We start from the raw sequence: 17,938 nt of genomic DNA, 5'->3' as shown, positions 1-17,938 counted from the left end.
TGCCCATGGTCGGCCTCAGATTTAGCAAATTAAGTGCAGTGCTTCTTTGGGGAAGCCTCCCTCCCTCCCTGGGGTGGCTGAGCACTCGGGGTTGGGGGGCCTTTCTCCAGGCCACCTCTGCAGACTCCTTTTCCGTGTCTGTGGAGTTGTTCTGCACCTGCCTTGACATCTCTCATTCTGTTTCCAACAGACAGCTCCGAGGAGGAAGATGCCCCATCATTCGCGCCTTCTAGTTCAGTTGATGGCAATAACACAGACTCTGAATTTGAAAAAGGCCTAAAGCACAAGGCTAAGAATCCAGAGCCCCAGAAAACTGTGACCCCTGTCAAGGATGAGTATGAGTTTGATGAGGATGACGAGCAGGACAGAGTCCCTCCAGTGGATGACAAACACTTACTGAAAAAGGATTACAGGAAAGAAACTAAATCAAATAGTTTTATTTCTATACCCAAAATGGAAGTGAAAAGTTACACTAAAAATAACACAATTGCACCAAAGAAAGCTACTCATCGCATCTTGTCAGACACGTCAGACGAAGAGGATCTCAGTGTCACCGTGGGGACAGGAGAGAAGCTGAGACTCTCCGCACACACGATATTGCCCAGTAACAAAACACGGGAGCCTTCGAATTCCAAGCAGCAGAAGGAAAAAAATAAAGTGAAAAAGAAACGAAAGAAAGAAACAAAAGGCAAAGAAGTGCGCTTTGGGAAAAGGAGCGACAAATTCTGCTCATCGGAGTCAGAGAGTGAGTCCTCAGGGAGTGGTGAGGACGATGGGGACTCGGTGGGGAGCCCTGGCTGCCTCAAGGAGTCCCCGCTGGTGCTGAAGGACCCCTCCCTGTTCAGCTCCCTGTCTGCCTCCTCCACCTCGTCTCATGGGAGCTCCACTGCCCAGAAGCAGAACCCCAGCCACACAGACCAGCACGCCAAGCACTGGCGGACAGACAATTGGAAAACCATTTCTTCTCCTGCCTGGTCAGAGGTTAGCTCTTTATCAGACTCCACAAGGACGAGACTGACAAGCGAGTCTGACTGCTCCTCTGAGGGCTCCAGTGTGGAGTCACTGAAGCCAGTGAGGAAGAAACAGGAGCATAGGAAGAGGGGTGCCCTGTCCGAGAAAAAGAACTGCTTTCACTCCAGCGTGGACGGCGCCATTCCCAAGCTGGACAAGGAGGGGAAAGTGGTCAAGAAACACAAAACGAAACATAAACACAAAAACAAGGAGAGAGGACTGTGTTCAGTCAGTCAGGAACTCAAACTGAAAAGCTTCACTTATGAGTATGAGGACTCCAAGCAGAGATCAGATAAGGCTATACTTTTAGACAATGACATTTCTACAGAAAATAAGTTAAAAGTATTGAAGCACGATAGAGACCACTTTAAGAAAGAAGAAAAACTTAGCAAAATGAAGTCAGACGACAAAGAATGGCTCTTTAAAGATGAGATAATCAAGGCCTCCAAAGATGACAAGTCGCTCAGGAGAGTCAGAGACATGAACAAAGACGTGAGCAGGCCTTTCCGAGACGAGAAAGACCGCTCGAATAAAGTGGAAAAGGAGAAGTCAGCGAAGGAAAAGTCTCCCAAAGAGGAAAAACTGAGACTATACAAAGAGGAGAGAAAGAAAAAATCCAAAGACAGGCCTTCAAAATTAGAGAAAAAGAATGATTTTAAAGAGGACAAAATTTCAAAAGAGAAGGAGAAGACTTTCAAAGAAGATAAAGAAAAACTCAAAAAAGAAAAAGTTTATAGGGAAGATTCTGCTTTTGATGACTATTGCAACAAAAGTCAGTTTCTGGAGAATGAAGATACCAAATTCAGCCTTTCTGACGACCAGCAAGACAGGTGGTTTTCTGACTTGTCTGATTCGTCCTTTGATTTCAAAGGGGAAGATAGTTGGGATTCTCCAGTGACAGACTACAGGGACATTAAAAATGACTCCGTGGCAAGGCTGATCTTGGAAACAGTGAAAGAGGACAGCAAGGAGAAGAAGCGGGAGAGCAGAACCCGGGAGAAGCGAGACTACAGCGAAAAGCGGAGCGACAAGGATGCTTTCTTTAGAAAGAAAGACAGGGACTATCTGGATAAAAACTCTGAGAAGAGGAAAGACCAAATTGAAAAGCACAAAAGTATCGCCAGCTATCTTTCAGAAAAAGACAAAAAGAGGAGGGAGTCTGCTGAAGGCGGGCGAGACAGGAAAGACAGGGATCTGAGCGACATCTGCAGGGACAGAAAGGACCCCCTCGAGGGCGCCAAGGAGCGGAAGGACGGCAGAGCCAAGCCCGAGGAGGCGCACAGGGAGGACCTGAAGGAGTACAGCTGTGAGAGCATCTTCAAAGACAGGTCTGACTGTGACTTTGGGAAGAATCTGGAGCCTTGGGAAAGGCACCATTCTGTGAGAGAGAAGGAGAAGAGAGATGGCCTTGAGAAGGAGAAGAGAGAAAAAATAAAACTGGAAAAGTATAGAGACAAGTCCAGTGACAAAGATAAGAACGAAAAATCTCTCCTTGAAAAATGTCAGAAGGAGAAAGAATTTGATAAATGTTTTAAAGAGAAAAAAGATACTAAGGAAAAGCATAAAGATACACATAGCAAAGACAAAGAAAGAAAAGCGTCTTTTGACCAAGTTAAAGAAAAAAAGGAGAAGTGTTTCTCTGGAATTATCTCAGAAGACTTCTCTGAAAAAAAAGATGAAAAAAAGGGTAAAGAGAAAAGCTGGTATATTGCAGATATATTCACAGATGAAAGTGAAGATGAAAAAGATGAGTATCCGGCGAGTGGATTCAAAATTGGAGAGGCCGGTGAAGTGCAGCGGGTGGATGGGCTCCAGGAGAAAGACGACGGGAGGGAGCCGCACCCCTCGGACAGGCACCGGAAGCACTCCGTGGACAGGCAACATTCAGAGAAGCCAAAAGAGAAAGAACCCAAAGAAAAGAGAAGGGACAGAGGAGCCATGGAAGGCGTGAAAGACAAGAAAGAAAAGGCCTTTGACAAGCACAAAGAGAAGAAGGATAAGGAGTCCACAGACAAATACAAGGACAGGAAGGACCGGGCTTCAGTCGACTCCACTCAGGAAAGGAAGAGCAGACAGAAGCCCCCAGAGAAAGCAGAGAAGAAGCCCTGCGCAGAAGACAAGGCCAAGAGCAGGCACCGGGAGAGGCCAGACAAGGAGCATGGCCGAGAGAGGAAGGCGTCCAAAGGCGTCGAGCTGGAGAGGAGCCTGCTGGAGAAGCTGGAGGAGGAAGCGCTCCGGGAGTGCAGGGAGGACTCCAACGACAGGGCCAGCGAGGTGTCCTCCGACAGCTTCACGGACCGGGGACAGGACCCGGGCCTGAGTGCCCTCCTGGACACGTCCGTCACAGAGCCCCCGGAGGAGAAGGTCAAGGAGAGCTGCCCCCAGGAGAAGCTGAAGGAGAAGGAGAGGCACAGGCACTCGTCCTCCTCCTCCAAGAAAAGCCATGATCGAGAGAGAGGCAAGAAGGAAAAGTCCGAGAGGAAAGACAAGGGTGAGGATTATAAGGAGACGGGCAGCAGGAGGGACTCCAGCCAGTGTGAAAAGGAGTTCCTGGATGCCGACGCCTACAGCATTTCTTACAACACGAAAGCCGACATAGAAGATGAATTAGATAAAACCATTGAATTTTTTTCTACCGAAAAGAAAGACAAAAATGATTCTGAAAGAGAACCTTCCAAGAAAGTAGAAAAGGAACTGAAGCCTTATGGATCTGGTACCATCAACATCCTAAAAGAGAAGAAGAGAAGAGAGAAGCACCGGGAGAAGTGGAGAGATGAGAAGGAGAAACACAGGGACAAGCATGGGGATGGCATCCTGAAACATGCCCGGGACGAGCACAAGTCTGCAGCCAAAGACAAGGATAGCCCCCCAGGTTCTCTTAGAGAGAGGCCGAGGGACGAGAGCCTGAGACCCAGTGAGGCCAAGCTAAAGGAGAAGTCCAAGGAGAATCCAGAGAAGGAGAAGGCAGACTCAGTGAAACTCAGCAATGGAAGCGATAAGCTGCCCCCATCCAAAGATGTGGGCAGGAAGGACGTCAGGCCCAGAGAGAAGCTTCTTGGAGACGGTGACCTGATGATGACCAGCTTTGAGAGGATGCTCTCCCAGAAAGACCTGGAGATTGAAGAGCGCCACAAACGGCACAAGGAGAGAATGAAACAGATGGAGAAGATGAGGCACAGGTCTGGAGACCCTAAGCTCAAGGAGAGAGTGAAGTCAGCCGAAGACATGCGGAAGAAGAGTCTGGATGTCCCTCCAAAGAAGCCGCTGGGGCTGGACCCTGCCCTTAAAGACAAGAAGCTCAAGGAGGCGGCTCCTCCTCCTCCAGCCGCTGAGAATAAGCCCCACCTGGGACCAGCTGTGGACGCCAGAGACTGGTTGGCGGGACCTCATATGAAAGAGGTGTTGCCTGCTTCTCCCAGGCCTGATCAGAACCGGCCCACCGGGGTCCCCACCCCTGCGTCAGTAGTGTCCTGCCCCAGCTACGAGGAGGCGATGCACACCCCCAGGACCCCGTCCTGCAGCACTGACGACTACCCCGACCTCGGGTTCGACTGCACAGACCCCCCACCCATCTCTAGCACGTCTGCCAGCGCCTGCTCCCCCTCCTTCTTTGACAGGTTCTCTGGGGCGGCGAGTGGGATTTCAGAAACCCCTAGCCAGACACCCACGAGGCCTGTGTGCACAAACCTTTATCGTTCAGTCTCCGTTGATATCAGGAGGACCCCTGAAGCAGAATTCAGTGTTGGGGACAAGCTGTTCAGACAGCAGAGTGTCCCTACTGCGTCTAGTTTCGACTCGCCAGGGCAGCTCTTGGAGGACAAGGCCCCTGTTGCTCCAGGTCCCGCCGAAAAGTTTGCTTGCTTGTCTCCGGGGTATTACTCCCCGGACTATGGCATCCCCTCCCCCAAAGCAGACGGTCTGCACTGCCCGCCTGCAGCTGTGGTCAATGTCACTCCCTCCCCAGAGGGTGCCTTCTCTGGTTTACAAGCAAAGTCCCCCCCTTCACACCGAGATGAGCTTTTGGCTCCATCCATGGAGGGAGCCCTTCCCCCTGACTTGGGCATTCCCCTGGAGGCCACGGAGGACCAGCAGGCCACTGCTGCCATCATCCCCCCCGAGCCCAGCTACTTGGAGCCCCTGGACGAGGGCCCCTTCAGCACGGTCATCACAGAGGAGCCAGTTGAGTGGGCGCACCCTGCTGCCTCAGAGCAAGGTCTCTCTTCCAGCCTAATTGGGACTGCCCCCGAAAACCCTGTCAGCTGGCCCGTGGGGTCAGACCTTCTGCTAAAGTCTCCACAGAGATTCTCAGAGTCCCCAAAACATTTCTGTCCAGCTGCGTCCCTCCACCCTGCTGCCCCAGGGCCCTTCGGTGCCACAGAGCCCCCTTACCCAGGGTCCCCTGCCTCATACCCTCTGTCAGGCACTGAGCCTGGACTCGAGGAGGTCAGAGACACTGCGGTGGAAGCAATCCCGGCTGCTGTCTCCCCTTCAGAAGAACCCACCCCTTTCACCCCTCCCTCCAGGCTGGAGTCCTTCTTCAGTAGCTGCAAGTCGCTTCCGGAAGCACCCCCCGAAGGGCCCCCTGAGCCTGCGTGTGTGACCACCGTGGCTCAGGTGGAGGCTCTGGGGCCCCTGGAAAATAACTTCCTGGAAAATGGTCACAACCTGCCTGTCCTCGGCCAGGTGGAGCCAGTGCCCTGGTCTGACCCCTTTACCACCCCTGTGGACGACTTAGACCTGGGACCCTTCTCACTGCCAGAGCTTCCCCTTCAAACTAAGGACGTTTCCGACGTCGAAACAGAACCTGTAGAAGACAGTCCTCTCATTCCTCCAGAAAATACCCCTGCAGGGGCCCCCATGGTCCTGAATGGTGGGGATGTCGCTGCATCAGCTGCTGAGGAGCAACTCGTGCTGCCCCCTGACCAGCCGGTCACCCGGCTCCCTGCCGAGCCTGAGCCCCTGGAGGAGCCGAAGCCCGCCGTGATGCTGAATGCCACGGCAGAAGCAGGGGCTGTGTCAGAGGCGAGGGCTCCTGAGGACTCCAACTCCAGCTTGGGGCCTGTGCCAGCCCTCCCGGAGCAGCTTCCACCAGGGGGTGGTGACGAGGAGGCCGAGTGCCAAGACCCCTCGGCTGTATCCCACGGTGCACCTGACCCTCCTGTGGACTGCTTGGCAGAGGCGGACGGGGCTGGCCCCCATGACACTGCTGGGCTTGAGGGGCCTCCGAGCAGTGTCCTGCCCGAAGCTACAGAACCAGAACCCAAACCCACAGCCGAAGCCCCAAAGGCCCCCAAAGTGGAGGAGATCCCCCAGCGCATGACCAGGAACCGGGCTCAGATGCTGGCCAATCAGAACAAGCAGAGCTCGCCCCCTTCTGAGAAGGAGCCTGCCCCGGCGCCCAGAGCGAAGGGCCGCGGCTCCGAGGAGGAGGACCCGCAGGCCCAGCACCCGCGCAAACGCCGCTTCCAGCGCTCCAGCCAGCAGCTGCAGCAGCACATGAACACGTCCACACAGCAGACGCGGGAAGTGATCCAGCAGACGCTGGCTGCCATCGTGGATGCCATCAAGCTGGACGACATCGAGCCCTACCACAGTGACAGGTCCAACCCGTACTTTGAATACTTGCAAATCAGGAAGAAGATTGAAGAGAAGCGGAAGATCCTCTGCTACATCAGCCCGCAGGCACCCCAGTGCTACGCCGAGTATGTCACCTACACGGGCTCCTACCTTCTGGACGGCAAGCCACTCAGCAAGCTGCACATCCCCGTGGTGAGTGCCAGGGGCCGGCCTGAGGGTGTGTCCAGGTGACGGGTCAGGACCCTGTTTACTGTGTGTCTGAATGCGAACGTCAAGCTTGAGGATGCCAGAGCTTAGGACAGGTGTGGCGCCATCCTGGGGACCAGGCTTCAACACGAGGTCCACGTCAACACAGCAGCTCTGGGTCAGGACACCTGCTTCCTTTCCTGTTTGTCATTCACCACTTGTCCCATGTCAGCTCCCGATCCAGTGCCCTACAGGGTCACTGCCTGCCCAGCCCTCAGGACTACCCCAGCACCCTCCTAACTGTCACCCAGCTCCCTGTCTGCTGCGCCCTGTGGACCTCCAGCTAGAGCCATCCAGTGCTGCTGGGTCCCTGGTCTCCCAACCTCCTTCCCTGGGACTGGGGCTGACCAAGGCCCGCACCCTGTGTTGGGCACCCCTGCACACAGTCCCCCTTTCTGCAGCTCAGTCTCTCCTGTCAGCTCCCTTCAACAGCCCGAGGCCTCCACGGGACATCCAGCCTGGCTGCAAGCCCGACCCCTCCCTTGAGCTCTCCACGCCTCTGTCCTGGTTCCCAGCGGCCCCGGCGCCTTTGCCACCTCCTTGAAGCTCTCCTTTCATCAGGCTTCCAGCTTCCCCGCCTAGCAGGCCTGTTCTCAGCCAGCACCCCAGCCCACCTCTCTTTTCATCCTCATGTCCAAATGTCACCAAAAGGGGACATGTCCAAATCCCACCATGCACACCACCCTCCGCCCCATCCTCTCATGCCAATGTCTGGGCTGTCAGCAAACCCTGATGAACAGGACTCTGTGGGCAACAGGCCTCTCACATCGCTGCTTCCCCTGCTCCACCCTCCCCTGGGTTGGCTCTTGCTTCCTCCTTGCCCATGGGGGTCTGTTCTTAGCACAGCAGGCACAGGGATTCTTGTGGAGTAGAGCCAGGGTGCCCCCGCCACGCCCCCCTGCCCCCGTCCCCGCCCCCATTCCCTGGGCTCCGAGGACCCAGGCTCATGGTGCTCTCCACGTGTTGCTGATTTACACCGTGTGCCCCTTGAGGTGCTTTGTGCTCTTGACCCTGCCACCCCCTTGAAGAAAAGCCAGGACTTCTTTTTGCTTTATCCATTCAGCCTAGGGTGGGCCTCAGTCATGGCGATCAAGTGAATGCTGGTCCCCTGGGAGGCCTGGGCACGCAGCCCACACAGCCAGTCTCGAGGGAACTTCGTCCTGAAGGAGAGTCTCATGGGATATGTGTGCTGCTGCCAGACGTCAGTGTTCTGAGAGTCGCACCCATGCTGGCTTCACCAGGCAGAACACTCACTTCCTGGGACTGACAGCCAGCGTCTTCTGAATGAAGACTAGTGGCCTTGAGCACCAGGTGCAAAGGGTGAGGGCCAGGGGCACCACTGCCTGGACCACCACCCTCGCTGCCCAGCCCAGCCTACGTTTTGTCCCCTGAGCACGGCTAGCTTTGAACCCAGAAGAATGTCACCAGCGTCACTCTCCCTTCTCCTGGTCCCCTCGCCCGAGAAGCCCGGGGAGGCCACCCTGCACTCCTCTGGCCTGGGAGCCTTCAGCTGCCTGGCTCATCTGGGTCACCAGATTCAAAAAACCTGGCCTGAGCTTTCTGTTCAGTGAGACTTCCCTGTTTGTTTAAATTTTAGTTATTGAAACAAAAGAGTGCCGTGAGCACCCTAGAAAGTTTAGAAATTCTGGAGAAAGGAAACCAATAGAGGTCACTCCTCCTACCCCAGAGTTCACCCCGTCAGTGGTCCCTGCATCTCCTGCTCTCTTCTCTTCTGCTGGGACTTAGGCCTTTCTGGAAGAAAGCTCCATTTTACTTCCCAGTGCCACATAATTTGAGCAGCCAGGCTGTCAGGGCAGGGCAGGTGGAGGGCAGCTGTTCCTGTTTTTCACCAGGCCAGAGGCCTGGGGCAAAACAACCCAGAGCAAGAAACACTCATGCCTAGACACGCCCCTTTCATTGCACTTGCATCACCTCCAGGCCACCCAGGTGGAGTCAGACGAGGAAGGTGCAGGGGACCCCATGGGGCTGGGTGCATCGAGGCAGAAGACGGTGCAGGGGAAAGGGTGTGTGACTGGGGAGCTAGCGAGATGTTTTAATTTCTCATTTTGAGCTGATTTTAGACTGACGGAAAAGTTGAAAGCACAAAGCGTGTTTGTGGCTCCTTGCTTGGCCTCCTGGATGTGGCAGGTCACCCGCCTCGTCCTCCAAGACCTGACACTCAAGCGTGTGGATGAGGTAGTTGGTCTGACGTCCACAACTGGACTGAGGTTACATGTTTTTGGCGAGAACCCACAGATGTGACGTGAGGCCTCGGTGCCTTGAGTCGCGTCCCCAGTGTCATCAGTCCTGTAGTGTTGGCCCAGGTCCCCTGACGGCTCCCCTGTGCAGTCCTGTCTTTCCCTTTGTGGTTGGAACATATTTTGGGGAAGATACTTTGGGACTCCATCAGTTCTGTTTTCCTCGAGCGTCTGCCGCCTAGTTTCAGTTTCTGCAGGGGATCTCATCTGCAGGTTACTCTGTGGTCGGGCCTAATGCCGATTCTCCGTTTCTCTCTCCTCCGTCTGGTGATTGGAGTTCTCCTAGAGGCTGTGGGTTCTGATCCAACGTGAGTTACCATCATTGATTTTGTGTGCACATTGTTCCAGCCGTGGCTGTAGGAGCTCCTTCAAGTTGCCCCATCTTTTTTGAGCACACTCTCACTTTCTGGCCCCACGAGATGGTCCAGCTCTTCTTGTGCTTTTCCTGCCTCAGCCCTGTCATCAATCGTGTGGTCTCTTCTGGTGGGAATGGTGTTGAGAAACGAAGTCCTGGGCACAGGGTGTGCTCACTGTCCTGGGTGACATAGCGCCCAGCCCTCGGCGGACAGAACCAGGGCCTACGTGTGCTGCTCCGCATCCCTCCAGCTGGGTCTGCTGCAGAAACCCTGACTCCATCATGTGTTGCACCTTCTTTCTGCACGAGAGAGACCCAGTGCTGCTTCTCTGCAGTGTGGGCACTGACCTGCTCACTCTGGCGCACGTGTTCTGGGTCAGAAGTGCTGGCCCCCCATGAGGAGCGCCTTCATGCTTAGAGGACGGCGTTTGCGCTGGTTCTTCGGGTCTCCGCCCACTGTGTCTTTCCCCAGTGACTTAGGGAGCTCTCTCTTCCCCTGGCTGATGCCCTATTGAGAGAGTCGTGCTCACTGGTCGCATTTGTGTTCCCTCTTGGCACCCACGTCCCCGTTGCTTTAATGGATTATTTGGGGGTATGTGAAACCTCACTGTAGATGAAGGAAGCTCAGTGCTCGCCCTCTCCTCTCCCAGCGCCCTCTCTTGTTCATGCCTTGTCTGTCATGTTTCTTCCACACAGGCAGCCCTGTGTACATATTCTTTGTCTCCTCTTCTTTCTTGCAAGAAGGGCAGCAGTGTAGACACACTCTGCACCTTGCTTTTCCCTTCACACCATCTCTGGAACTCACTCGCCTCGTTCTTTTTTACCACTGCGTAGTCCTCCTCTTGGGCGGAGCGGGGTGGGGGGTGTGCCTTAGTTGCTTCACTTGCTCCCTATCTTCAAGCATCTAGTTGTTTCCAGGGAGGGCCTGGTGCATCCATGTTTTGGTGTGACCAGAGGTATGTCTTCAGGGCAGACGCCTACAAGCGGCATTGCTGGGTCCCTTGGGCTCTTGGTGCAGGTTCGTGGTCCCCACTAATCCCTCCCTCTCACCCTCTCCAACTGCAGATTGCACCCCCTCCCTCGCTGGCGGAGCCCCTGAAGGAGCTGTTCAAGCAGCAAGAGGCCGTGAGGGGGAAGCTGCGTCTCCAGCACAGCATCGAGCGGGTAAGAGGAGACCGGGTGTGAGGGGCCTGGGCCCAGGGGCCTCTGGCCCTTGTTAGTCTTGGCTCATCCAGCTCCTCTCCTCCAGGAAAAGCTGATCGTCTCCTGTGAGCAAGAGATCCTGCGGGTTCACTGCCGGGCAGCAAGGACCATTGCGAACCAGGCGGTGCCGTTCAGCGCCTGCACCATGCTGCTGGACTCTGAGGTCTACAACATGCCACTGGAGAGCCAGGTCGGTGTCGCCCAGGCTGGGCGCGCACTCCTGTTTCCCAGGAAGAGCTGGGCCTTCCAGGCTGTGGCTGCACCACAGGCAGCGAGCGGGAGGCGCCCACAGACCCCAGCCTGGTTACGTGGGCATGCCGCAGGGGCCAGATTCGCTAGTCCGCCTCAGAGATGGGGAAAGCAGGGTGACGGGGCAACAGTGCACTCAGTGCTGGTGTTATAAGATGCCACCTGGATCTGCAAGTCCCCATTCCAGGGTCTACCATGTGCAGGCGCCCAGGTCACAGGGCTGGGCCTCAGTAAGTTTCAGTCACTTTGAGTTATTTAGATTTTCCTCCAAAACATAGACATGATTAGGATGGGTGGGTCCCAGCCCCGTCTGTTGCTGTGAGCAGCGAAGGCTCCATAGGAGGGATCATGCTGGGGACACTGGTGGCCTTGCGCCAGCCTGGTGACAGGGGCAGCAAGGCAGAGCAGCCAAGGGCCAAGAGGTGTAGGAGCCTGGGCTGCTCAGCAGAGCAGTGCTCCCCCTCACTGGTCCTACGCCCCGGGCGCTGTTACTGCAGAATGGACCCATTAGGCTGGGCTGGGCCGGGCTGGGCAGCAGGGGCCAGAGCACTGCCGTCCATGCAAACACTGGCTCGCCTCGACCGTCCTCCAGAGTGGCCTGGCCTTGTCCACTCCTGTGGCCATCCCGCCACCTCAGGGTTAGATTTGTCCCACATGGTCAAACCCTGTGCTTCCCCTGCCCGATGGGGCCTGTCAGTAAACGTGTGGGCACCCCCACCCCATAGTCTCCCCACCTCTCTGCCCGCTGTGGTGCAGGACTGCTCCCATACTTGAAGGGGCCACTCCCAGCCTCAGGAGTTTCCAGCTGCCTCCTGACCTATCTCATATGTGTCCCCTGTCCTCCATCCTGAGCCTGCTGCTGCCCGCTGCACTCAGGCCTGGCCGCCTGAGGCTGTCTGCCTGGGCTTGACTCCCGGGATTCTCTTCCCCACAACCACTAAGACCTTTTGACAGCAGCTGAGATGCATCAGTCTGGGCTTGCCTGAACACTGTTGTTCCCTCGGGCCTGTCCTGCTGCCCCTTCACTGTTCAGGCCTTGGTGCCAAGTGCCCCTCCTGACAGATGTTCCCCATGGCCCCCTGGCCAGCGTGAGCCCCTGCTGCAGCCCAGGCTCCTGGGGGATCGCATGGACCCCTGGGGTTGCAAGCCTCATTCCCAGGCTGGCTGTGTGGCCACACAGTGGTTCAGTGGTTTTTAGTTAAAAACTTTTTTATTAGTGCATTAAAGATTTTCCCACTCACTTACATACAGTCTTCAAGGATATCTCTTAAAAACTCTCCTCATTTGATGTACTATGCATAATGACAAGTTTTTTCTAAAGCAACATTTGGTGACAAGCCATAAAACGAGGTTTGGTTGGGAACTGAATAATTACTTCAGGAATTGGGTGTCTGGAAGTTTCACTTTTTGTATTTAAATGAAAAAAGAAAAGGAATCTGCTAATCTTTAAGGGATTTCCTGGGTTGCTTCTGAATGTGACAGAGGAGGTCTCGGGCTCCAGCTCTTCCCTCAGATGTGGTTGGTGTGGGGCCTTTGCTCAGCCTCGGTGCAGTCGTGTGTGGCTGTGGCGAGAGACTGCTGTGTTAACCTTGTCAGCGTGACGGTCGCCCTCACCCGGGGGAGACCCTGCAAACCCAGACAGCAGGAGACTGCAAGAGCCACCTGCTTGCCTGTCTCCTCCATCCCCGTTGGTAAACCACAGCCCATCACGCACACAAATGCTGCTGTTCGTGAGGACGGTGATGGCAAGTTAGCACTCCCTGTAGAGTGAAACCAAAGGCTGGCCCTCGGCCACCTCAGGCCTCTCAGACGTCCTTTTCAAAGAAAAAAATTACCTCGTTTTTACAAACAGAAGGAATTGAAGCATGCCATTGCCAGCTTTACCGTGTGCCTCCATGTGGCCTGCAAAGGAAGCCGAGGCTGGAGTCTGAGGGGCCCCATCTGTCTCCTCCCAGAACGCATATCTCCTCCATGGGGGTCATAACAGACATGTAGGACGCCCTCCTGGGGGCTCCTGAGTCACCCCCAGGCAGCTCCACCACAGACATCGTGGGAACAGTGTGTCTGGGACGGCCCCATGGCCGCCTCAGGCGTGTTATGAAAGCGGTTTGGGGCAGGGATGGTCCTGCCGCTGGGTCCCGGGGCACGTGGACAGTGCATGGACTTGGGATAAGGCTGCAGCTCCAGCTCTTCACGCAGCACATGGCAGGTGGGCCTCTGCCGTGCCCTCCTCGCTCTTCCCTGGCCAACGTCCACATCTCTTTCCCCACCAGGGAGACGAGAACAAGTCAGTGCGGGATCGGTTCAACGCCCGCCAGTTCATCTCCTGGCTCCAGGACGTGGATGACAAGTATGACCGCATGAAGGTGAGTGCTCCTTGCTCCCTGAGCTGCCACTGGGCTGGGAGCCCCCAGGAGTCTTCTGGGGTGGGGGGAGGCTGCTGCCGGGCCGGGTTTGGAGGTGAGTTTGAGACGCTCTCTGAACGCAGCTAACACTCTCTGGGAGCCAAGGTCTCCCCACCCCCATGTTGCCTCCTTAGAGTGTCTTCCCTCCTGTCCAGGTGTGCGGGGAGCAGTTCCTGTCACCAGCTGGCGGTCAGACCTCTGTGGGACCCCACCTTGAGCCCTCCTCAAAGGTCACAGCACACACCCATCACCACTGCTCTGGACGTGCTGACCAGTGCAGCAGGCAGAGGGTGGGTGGGAGATACAGAGATTAGCAAGTAAGATGCAAGTCCTCACCAGCAGTTGCTAGGGTTGCACATCGGGTCACCCAGGAGAGCCAAGTGAAAACTCACCACCAAGCACGTGCCAGTTACAGGATCTCACATGCACGTTAGCACCCCCCGGAAGCTCCACGAGGCAGGCCATGTGGGCCGTGCCTGCTGCTCCTCCCCCTGGGAGCCAGAGAACCAATGGGGTGAGCCCAGGCTCCCCACGCCACCCCTGTTCTTGGAGAGTAAGACGGTGTTTCCAGCCACACCCATGTCCCTTAGACCTCAGTGACCCATGAACATGGCCCCGCAGCCATGCACACAGGGAGGTGTTGGCACTGAAAGCCCAGAGAGGGACCGCCGAGCCCCCGTGTCACCTTGTGGGTATGTGTCTGACAGACCCCGAGGCGCTGGTGTAGTCACATCTCACTCTCCGCCCACCAGCCAGGCTTGAAGGAGCCACAGGAAGACTTTCCTATAAAAAGAGAAGTGATATTTGATGACATTAAAAGTAGACTCTGAACATTAAAAATGCCACATACATCTAATTTCTTTAATGTGCTAAGAACTTACAAACTAATAAGAAAAAGGTGGATAGAAAAAGAAACTAGTGAAGTGTATAGAGTCAGTGCAGGAAGATGAAATGGCCACACCTTCACGAAAAGATGTTTCATGTGACCACTCATTTCAGAACCTGAGGTCACGAGATCCTATGTAGGAGACAGACTGCTGGCCCATGCCTGCAGTCCTGGGGCCCGCGCCACTGGTGGCCTGTAGGTAAATGGACAGTAGCTGTCACATTCCACAGCGTTCTGGCTGCCTCACTGTGGTCATTCAGAACTCAGGGGTCTGCACAATGTTCACTGGAACAGTCCCGTCAAATGGAAAACCAGAAGCCCATCAGTGATGCAGTGTGCATGGTGCTGGGGAGCGCGCCAAGGCCGAAAGGCTGTAGGGCATCGTCCCTGCGGGCACACGCAGCCCGCGAGCAAGTGCTGGCCTGAGTCTCACCGAGGACCCGAGTCCTTCCTGAGGCTGCACACTCCAGCACAGGCGTGCCTGCCACAGCCCACGGTGGCTGTTTGCAGAGACTGGAGAGGGAGGAGGACTGGCATTCTCCGCGCTTCCTAAAGCAAGTTAGAGACTGATAGCCACCCCGGGTCCTGTGTGCACATCTAAGGGAAGATAAGGATTTTCCGGCCCCATCACATACCGCCAGACTTTGTTGGCACGACCGTGTTCACACGTCCGAGGCCCCGCCACGTTCAGAACTCCCCTATTCCCCAAGGTGCGTCCCACCCAGACCCGCATGCTCATCTGGTCAGGTCCTATTGCAAGAATCTGATTAGAGTCATTATTCAGTTTTCAACTTTCTACCTGCTTTATATAAAAGACTTAAATAGTCTTAACTGTTCACTATTATTTAGTGCCTATTAACAGTATACCCACGAATATTAAACACTTTAATACTAAACCCCAGATAACACTTTAAAAATTAAAAGGCATAATTTCCACTATAAATGCAAATGAAACCAACATCACCAGCCATAAATAAGATAACTGTAAAACAAAAATGGAAAAGCAGAGTGGTTACAAATTCCAATTAAATGTTGTGGCGAAGTGCACAGGGTGGGGGCACAGGGCAGGGACAGACCCCCGTGTGGTCAGCACCACCGCTGAGCAGGACCACCCCTGAGGGAGGATAGACCCAAATGTGAAGAGGCCAGGGGCAGTCAGGTGCCTGCAGGATGGCCCTGGGGACCATGCAGAGGCGCAGGCCACCACAGCCATAGCTCAACCTGGGTCCCGACCCCAGTTCTCTCAGTGGGGGTTTCGGCAGGGAGAGCAGGCAGTGGGGGCCCAGTGCTCCTGCTCAGGCAGCCGGGGGGCGGCTGGGAGGCGGCCAGGGTCTTGCCTCCGCTCTCCTCACCTGCTGTGTCCCCTGTGCAGACATGTCTCCTGATGCGGCAGCAGCACGAGGCTGCGGCCCTCAACGCTGTGCAGAGGATGGAGTGGCAGCTGAAGGTCCAGGAGCTGGACCCTGCAGGGCACAAGTCCCTGTGCGTGAACGAGGTGCCCTCCTTCTACGTGCCCATGGTCGACGTCAACGACGACTTCGTGCTTCTGCCAGCCTGACGCACCATGGGATGGCCGCACAGAACACAGGCGCGGGCCACACATCTGCCCGGTGCTGCTGCCACGTCCGAGCAGCAGGAGACCTTGTCCCTCAGGTGGGGACACCCAGGGAGAAACCCCGCACTTTGCCCCCTGGAGCGTGGCCCTTTTACACCAGCCGCTGCAGTAGGACAAGGAGACTGGGTGGGGCATAGACATGGTGGCCTTGGGGTCTGTTTTCCAGCCAGCTGCACAGGCATTTCAGGAGCTGCAGAACGGAGTGCGTTTTTTAAAATTTCTTGTTCCATTCTGATCAACTAAAGGAAATAAAATTAAGGTTTCCACCCCTCAGAAACAGTGACTCTGGGTCGGAGGGCAAGGGGAGTGCCGTCCTGGCCACTGCCCTGTTGCCACGGAGCCGCCAATGGCCGCAGGCCTCCAACTGGGCCTGGGACGCTGTGCCGAGCGACGCCCGGCTGCGCCGCCCACCCGCCTGTCACAGGACACAGAGCCAGGACTCTCCGGTTGTGTTTTTAATGGAGTCAAATCCACGTGGTTTGTATATTTTTTCCTTTAATCTTGGGCATTTTGTTTCTCTTTCTGAGAACATAACTTGAAACACTACAGAGCCAATAATCATATAAAAAGTGTTCCCGTAAACGCTGTACAGTTTTATACACATTCACAATGTACTTTTGCTGCCTTCTAGATAATTTATTTTGCAACACATTACTGCACAGTTGTAAATAACTTATGTACTGTAACATCACTTCAGTTATGTGTAAAGAAATAAATAAATTAATTAAATGCTCTTTGTACATGACAGTCCCCTCCGTGGGAGGGGCCGACATGCAGGACTGTGACACGAGGGGTCGCGCCACTGAAAACTCCAATGTCCTCAACTTTTTTCCTCCCTAATTATTAGCTTTTAATTTTGGAACAAATTATACTTTCCTGCCCTTCCTGGGCCCTAAGGGGCCGTGCCCCTCTGCCTGAGGAGCTGCTCAGCTCAAGTCAGGAGGTGCTGGCTGGGGAGGTGAGGCCTGGGGGTGATCCCTGTGTTCTCCACATCCCTCCCCGCAGGTGGACACCACGGGGCAGAGCTAGCAGCTCCTGCAAAATGCTAGGGTGTGGGGACGTGACAAGGACCAGCCCCAGGAAAGTCACTTCTCTCTAGGGCAGCAGGTCCCTGGGGCCATGCGGCCCCCCAGAGACCACCGTCCAGGCCCAGTCAGCTCTCGCTCCCTGGCTCTCTGCCTGCTCCCAGGTGACTGGCTCAGGAAGGCTGGGCTCCCTGTGTTGAGAGAGCGAGCCGCCACCCTGAGCTTCCACTTGGGGCAGGAGGGGCTGAGAGTCTGCATTGCCATCAGGTTCCCCAGTGAGGCTGCAGCGGGTGCAGGGCTCCCACTTTGAGAGCCCTTGTGCTAGCTGAAAACCAGCTTGGAGGACAAGAATTGGGGGTTTGAGCCCAGCACATCCCAGCAGGGGTTGGGCCTTGCACTAAGCGAATGGGGCTGTCGCACCCTGTGCTCCTCTCTGGGGCAGGCACACTGCGGGGACAAGTCAAGAGCCAGCGTGGTGGCTGTTGTGTGGCCAGCAGTGCATGGGGGCCATCTTTAGTGCAGGAGCTCCCAAAGTGGTTTTTCCCCAACAAGACCACGCTTGCCCTGTCCTTTCCACAACTTCTGTTCCAATGTCTGGCTCACAGAGTCAGCTTCCCTGACACCCAGGGACTAGAGAGATGTGTGGTGCGTGGAGGCGACAGGCCCAGGCAGTGAGGTCTGGGATAGACCTTGTCCTTGCACATCCTGGGACACCTCACCCTCTTCTCTGTGCTTCCTGTACCTGGCAGGGGCAGCAGGAGCTACAGAAATGACCCACACAGAGGACTGGGAACCCAGCTCCATGCCCCAGTGCCCCTGCAGAGCAGCCTGAGGCAGCCTGTGGCCTTTTCCTCCTTGGGTGGAGGCTGAGCTCCTTGGCGTGGCCTGGGCTCTCTGGGGTCAGGCTAGGGCAGGACCTCGGTGTTCCCATGCACCTGGTGTGGCCCCTCGCCAGGTCCATGCCTGGGGGCTGGAGCACCGGCACCCCCATCTCCTGACTGTCCTCAGTGCAAATTCCCTCTGGGCTGGTCCCACCTTGTGTGTATCCTCGGGAGGGTCAGGGAGGCTGCTGAGCTCCCAGCAGGTTTTCTGGGCAAGTCGGTAGTTT

At 55.6% G+C, this 17,938-nt stretch overlaps 1 protein-coding gene across 24 annotated transcripts in view; it reads left to right on the top strand.

Moving 5' to 3' along the window:
• The window catches only part of ANKRD11 (ankyrin repeat domain containing 11), a 213,727-nt gene extending 197,182 nt beyond the window's left edge, over positions 1–16,545 (top strand). For 20 of the 24 annotated variants that reach the window (XM_070614000.1, XM_070613999.1, XM_070614007.1 and 17 more), the window contains 6 exons: positions 191–6,780; positions 10,513–10,611; positions 10,697–10,840; positions 13,173–13,265; positions 13,460–13,594; positions 15,563–16,545. In XM_070614000.1, the coding sequence (XP_070470101.1) occupies positions 191–6,780; positions 10,513–10,611; positions 10,697–10,840; positions 13,173–13,265; positions 13,460–13,594; positions 15,563–15,748 (7,247 nt within the window). In that variant the 3' untranslated portion in view covers positions 15,749–16,545. The remainder of the gene's footprint in view (positions 1–190; positions 6,781–10,512; positions 10,612–10,696; positions 10,841–13,172; positions 13,266–13,459; positions 13,595–15,562) is intronic. The other 4 variants (XM_070614020.1, XM_070614021.1, XM_070614010.1 and 1 more) reach the window with 3 other exon arrangements.
• Positions 16,546–17,938: the final 1,393 nt, after the last annotated feature.

Source organism: Equus przewalskii, chromosome 3 (assembly GCF_037783145.1).
Source record: "Equus przewalskii isolate Varuska chromosome 3, EquPr2, whole genome shotgun sequence".
In the NCBI taxonomy this organism is placed as follows: domain Eukaryota; kingdom Metazoa; phylum Chordata; class Mammalia; order Perissodactyla; family Equidae; genus Equus; species Equus przewalskii.
This window is presented reverse-complemented; position numbering and strand designations above follow the sequence as displayed.